The sequence below is a fragment of the Myotis davidii genome, unplaced genomic scaffold, assembly GCF_000327345.1.
Source record: "Myotis davidii unplaced genomic scaffold, ASM32734v1 scaffold330, whole genome shotgun sequence".
NCBI classification, from domain to species: domain Eukaryota; kingdom Metazoa; phylum Chordata; class Mammalia; order Chiroptera; family Vespertilionidae; genus Myotis; species Myotis davidii.
Genome location: NW_006283770.1, coordinates 3,765,879 through 3,771,878, shown reverse-complemented (window position 1 = coordinate 3,771,878; position 6,000 = coordinate 3,765,879). Strand labels below are relative to the sequence as shown.

The 6,000-nt window shown below is 40.9% G+C and overlaps 1 protein-coding gene across 1 annotated transcript in view; it reads right to left on the bottom strand.

The window, feature by feature from the left end:
• Positions 1 to 6,000, bottom strand: part of LGR4 (leucine-rich repeat containing G protein-coupled receptor 4) — a 51,253-nt gene that overhangs the window by 22,203 nt on the left and 23,050 nt on the right. The window contains 2 exon segments of the mRNA XM_015566294.1: positions 2,257 to 2,328; positions 3,577 to 3,648. Coding sequence (XP_015421780.1) covers positions 2,257 to 2,328; positions 3,577 to 3,648 — 144 coding nt within the window.

The window sequence follows — 6,000 nt, the reverse complement described above, 5'->3', positions numbered from 1 at the left end:
ATTGTAGCTGACTTGACCACTACACCCATTATGCTAACAAACCCAAGAGCGTTTCCTTCTCAAATAAAACAGGCCTGACCCATAGCTCCGTATGTTTCTGATACATGTAAAAGCATTCTGATGCCCTTTTAAAAAAATTTTTGTTTGGACTCCTCTCCTCACTCCCACCCTTCACCCCAGTTTTGAACATTAAGTGGTTGATACCCCATAGACTCCTTTTTTATGACATTAGATACTCTTTTCTTTATCTATGATACTAGATGCATTGTAAAGTTTAACTGTTACAGCATAAGATATGCTTTATTAGTGCATATTGTTATTTTCACTTTCCATTAACTACTAGGATAATCTAAAATCAAAAGTTAATCTACAATTTACAATTTCCAGGGAAGTGTTTTGGGTGCAGTTAAATGGTTTTATATTAGCAAGTGGATGGGATAAGCAGCTGGATTGCTTTCATCTAAATCTTCTACAATTCACATGCATTTCCTACAAAAGTTTCCATTTATAGTTATTTTAAAGGGCAATCAATTAAAAAAAACCCCATTAAGGAACAGATTAGTATATCTATGGGTGCTGTGATTAAAACCTAATTTTATAACTCATAACACATAAATGTGATAACTATTACAATTTTTTATTCGGAGTAAATCTCAAAACCTCCATGTTCATAAGATTACCTGGGAAAATTTTTTGAAATATAGCTTCCTGGACCCTTAAAAGAGAAAATATCATTACTTCTTGGATATGGCCTAGAGATCTGTATTTTAGGGACATTTCCCCCTAGCGATCCTGTTACAGATGGTCAAAGAGCCAGACTTTGAGAAACTATGCCTTAGTCCCATTGTATTTATTTGGACATGAACTAAAACTGTAACTTTGTATTCGTGATCCTAGTAGAATAACAAACTAAGTTCCTTGTTTTGAAGACTACTTTTTCATTACTTTCAAAGATGTTCCCTTCACCTAGTTATGCAAATTGGGTAAACTAGTAATGAAAGGGAAAAAAAACTAATAAAATAGACCATCAATGTTTAAATTAAGAGATTCCACAGTGTTTATTGAGCACGTATTACCTGTCAGGTATTGTCCTACGTCCTTTTCATGCATTCAAGTACACAGTAAGTAATGAGCAAACTACTGTATGGAGAATTTTAAAGAGCCTGGCCAACATCACACAGCCAGTAACTATCAGAGTGGGGATTCAAAACCAGAGTTCTCATAAATCCAAACTTGCCTGGATTTCTTTTCAAAAGTGATGCAAACATTCTGACATAAATATGCAAAGGGCTTTTCTTAATCTTGGCAAACGTCACGTTACGATAAACACATGCTTCAGTTGAGTGCTTCTCACCTCTTTCCTTTAAAGTGCCCCAGAGACAGGAACTTGGTTTTCTACCCTATGGTGTAGCCTTGGCACTACTCCACAGCAGGCATTCTAGTCATTAACTAATACCTGGTTATTCAATATAAAAACAGTTGTTTCTTCAAACCCTTCTGTGGATTGGCAGGGTCCCTGTGATACCAAGCTGCTCACCCGATCCACCCACTAGAGGCAGAACGGGAGTTTGCATACCCAAACTACGGCAGCAATGATCCCCATTCTCCAAGTTCATGTACATATACACATGCATATACATGAGAAAGGATGCAAAAAAAAAAAAAAGAACAAAGGACGTGCTATATGAAAAAGCTTTGGAAATTAGTAGCTGAGCACAGTAGAAACCAAGAGTTGAAATCCTGAACACTCCACATAAAACCAACCTTTCCTCAAAAAGACAAAGAGCCTTGGGAAGAAGGCAGCACAGGCCATTAAGTTGCCACTCCCAGTGTGTGTTCAATGTCCACAGATAAGGAACTCGAATCAGTTTGTCCTGACTGTCATCACCACCTGAAGCTGAGACTTCTTTGTGGCTGTTCCTTGACCTTCATGGCCCAAGACACTGCAACTGCTGTACACACATGACTTTGGTTCCATAGGGGTGATGCCCACCTGCCACAGACCAGCTCGTGGAATAACACTCAGCAGTGTCCACTTAAAGCTTCCTCCCACCCCTGAGAAAAGAGAGGAGGCAGACTGGGCCACCTCCTGCTCACTCGCCAAAGGGCATTTCCATAATGGCAACTGGTCACCCCCATTTTTATCCCAGAGGAGTAGAGAAATCTCCCTCTCTCCTTGGAATTCCGGGTCTTTACACATGTTGCAGCCAGATGATCGTATGATTCAAAAACGCAGAAAACCAAAAAGGTACTTACAAAGACTGCAAAGCACTCAGTCCTCGAATGGCTTCACTGGGCACTGTTTTCAACTGATTGTTTTGGAGGGTTCTGGAAGAAAATTTTTGGTTAGTGAATAAGCAACTGTGACCATTTTTTCTTAAAAGAATTCAGAGTCATCTCTTTCACAAAAAAAAAATTGTATTGCCAATGGCAAGAAAGGGAAGAGATCAAGGTGGAAAGCACCCAAGACAAGAGAATTACAAAAAAAAAAAAAGGCAAGAAACATTGGTTCTAAAGCCAGAAATGAAACCCAAGTCATCCTCTGACACGCACGTGCCTGGTTACCTACGTTTCCAGGGGCTGCTTTCCTCTAAGGAATGAAGGCACCTCATTAACCTTCATTACCCCAGCTGAGGTTCACTGGAAGGTATAACAGGCTAACTGGGAGGAATAACAGCACCCACTGGAATCCCTATACCTTTTCAAGTTGGAATAAAGCGGAGCCCAGAATCGCAGACATGAGGTAAAGCCACTTGTGCCAAGAGAATAGGAGACCCTGAGTCTTAGGGGGCAGCAGCCGTGTGCTCAGTGAATGCAGGCCAGGGCAGAACCTGAGCTTTAATCATCTGAGGGCGAGGGCCTGGAGCTTGAAGGCAAAGATCAGAACCCAAAATGAAGTCCTTCTAGTTTGTGCCTAAAGCCATTCCTAGTCACATTAATCAAATCACTGCCTGATGTGAGTCATAACCACAGAATGGGATGCTAAAGGGCCACTCTAGCTCACCGGACCAGAGAGGTCTGGTGACTTGCCCCCGGTCACCCAGCAAGTAGTGGTAGGAGTGAGTGGGCTGGCAGTCTGTTCCTCAACCTGCCACACTCCAAACTCCTGACCTCTGCTGGGAATTGATGTCCTGATCCCTCACAGGCTACAGAAGTCACAAGCACCTCGGTTCCGTTTAGCTCTGAAATGACTGTAATATTTGGAAATCTTGTAAGTCCTTTTCCCACGAGGGCCAGCTAATTCAACGTTCTTATAGCTGTAAAATATGTGGAAACAAACCTAAACAGCGAAGCTTAAACGTGATTTTGATTCAGTGCATTAGCCACAAAAAAGTCTAACATTCAACTCTAATGCACTAGAGGTCAGAAGACCTCTTATTCAGATTCTAACTTTTGTTATCTAGACCTACGTTTGCCTAAATCAACCTCTAGCCTCCCACACCAACCCACTGGCCACTCCTTAAACCTTTTAATCCTGAGCTAAAAGAAACTGTGCTTAACCTCGCTCCAAGCATGTTGACTATGCAGAAAGAAAATACACAACCAGCTGTGAAACTCTAAAACTGCATTACTTACAGAACTTTGAGCTCTTTCAACCCAGACAAGGCCTTTGGGTGGATAAAAGAAAGGTCGTTGCCAGCCAATCGTCTAGAAAAAGAAAAGTAGCAAGAGGGGGGGAAAATTGTAATTCGGTCTCTTAAAATTCAAAACTCACAATAACCTCATCTGTGATTAAAGCTCTATGTTAAACATTTCTCAAGCCTATCTGACATTAAACATGGACTTAAACCTTTGCTAAAGCGATCCCAAGATTCTTCCAATGAGATAAATGTCTCTGGGTTTTATTTTATTTTTTTTTAACTCTCAATACAATAATTTAAGCAGGCACATTTTTATTCTGGTGAGGTCAAGCAAGCCAAAACACATTAAACCAAATTAAGTTTGCTATTCATGGTCACTCTCCACAGCTTGCGGTGTTTTCCAAGTGCCTCGTAAATGCAGACTACTGGCCCGTAGGCAGGAGTGTTTATTCGAATCTGAGCAAACCAGTCTGTCAAGGAGGAATGCCTTCAGGAGGCAAATCGGTCTGTTATCTCCATAACCCAGGGCAGCATACTCATGCAAAAGAGAGGCAAACAGTAAAATTCACCATAAGCATAACTTCCCATAAAAAGGCTGATATATTTTTGGGGGGGAGGGGGGAGGGGAAGCATTGTTCTAAAGAATTTAAGTGGGAGTAAGCGTGGAATAAAAAAGAATTTAAAAAATGGGTCATTTTGTAAAAAAATCTCAGGACACCATTCATACCGAGCTCTGCTTTCCCATTTACCCAGGCACACAGAAATGGGAGGGAAAGTTGAAGAGAGGACTTTAAGGAGAAGAAGCAGGAAATGGGACCGCAACTCATATAAGTAACTTATAAACAGGTGAGCTTGAAGGAGCGTTCCAAGTTTTGGCTTAAATGCTGGTTGCATGCCCTTAGGATTAAACACAGCACTCTCCCAGTTTCCTGGTTCCGTCAGAGGCATTCTCCCAGGCCATGAGATGTTGTGTCTATAATTAAAAAAAAAGCTCTCTCCTCTTTAGGATCACATAATCACCAAGTCATATCAATTCCTTCTTTAAAGGCTCTCTTTCCTTCATTCTTTCTCTTCTCTTTCCTTTTTTTTTGCACCCCTAAGCCTTATTCATCGATTCACTAAAAAGTTTCACTCATTAACAAATTGAAGTGCTTACTAAGTGCCTGGCATACAACACCCTCTTCTTAGACATCAGCTGTGTCCCCTGCTTCCAACCTGTTCCTCTCAAACACCTTGATTTCAGGAAGGCTCATACATTTGAAGTCACTGAGACCTGAAAACTCTATGTTTTAGATGCATTTACTTTTTCTTGATGCATTTACTTTTGTCCCAGTTAAAATGCAAACAGTCTTGGAAAGGCTTGATCTTTACCTGGTATTAACATAGAAACATGTACTGAAGATGTGTGTGAGTTGGGAGGGAATGTGGGTGGAGGAGTGAAAGGTAAAACAATCACAGGATAAGAGCAAGTGTGTCCTTTATTCAACAGCCAGGGTAACAATGCTGGCTTTTCAGGCAATATCACAACTATATGACAGGATTTCACACACAGCGGCCAAGACATGGAAACCACCCAAGTGTCCTTCCATAGAGGACTGGATAAAGAAGATGTGGTACATGTGTACAACGGAATACTACTCAGCCATAAGGAAAGATGAGGTAATCCCATTTGTGACAACATGGATGGATCTTGAGAATATCATACGAAGAGAAATAAGTCAGTCAGAGAAAGCTAAGAACCATATGATTTCACTCATATGTAGGACATAAAACTGAAACTCATAGACACAAACAATAGTATGGTGGTTACCAGAAGGTGTGGGAAGTAAAGGGTAAAGAGGGCCAAATATATGGTGATGGAAGATGATTGGACTTTGGGTGGTGGACACAATTCAATATACAGATCATGTATCATAGAAATGCATATAATCTTGTTAACCGATGTCACTCCAATAAATTTAATTTTTAAAAAGACAGGATTTAACACAGTTTGAACACATGCCCCTAAATTAAATTTTTCATAAATAGCCCTCTCACTATTTCCCTCGTTTTACACAAGGCACCCCAGCACCTAAGCTCTATACTCCCTGCCTTTTGAGGCTCCCACAACCTGGGATCATGACCTTTGACCTCTTAGAGGTCAGCCTGTGTAAAATGAGAGACTGCAGACGGTGACCTCTTCAGTGCTTCCATTTTAAAATGTTTCTCCTCAGCACCCCGTCTTTAAATGCTTCACCTCGCAACCTTATCTTCACCCCCTAAAAAGCCAACTTCAGTGTTACTTCCCATGAAAACTTCTGTTCTAATGACCATGCCTGATGTATGAATTCTTACTGAACCTGGTCACAGGCTACCTTCTATGGCTATTCCTTGCACAGTAAGCTTGTAGGCCAAATACAAACACTTCCAAGAACAGGCA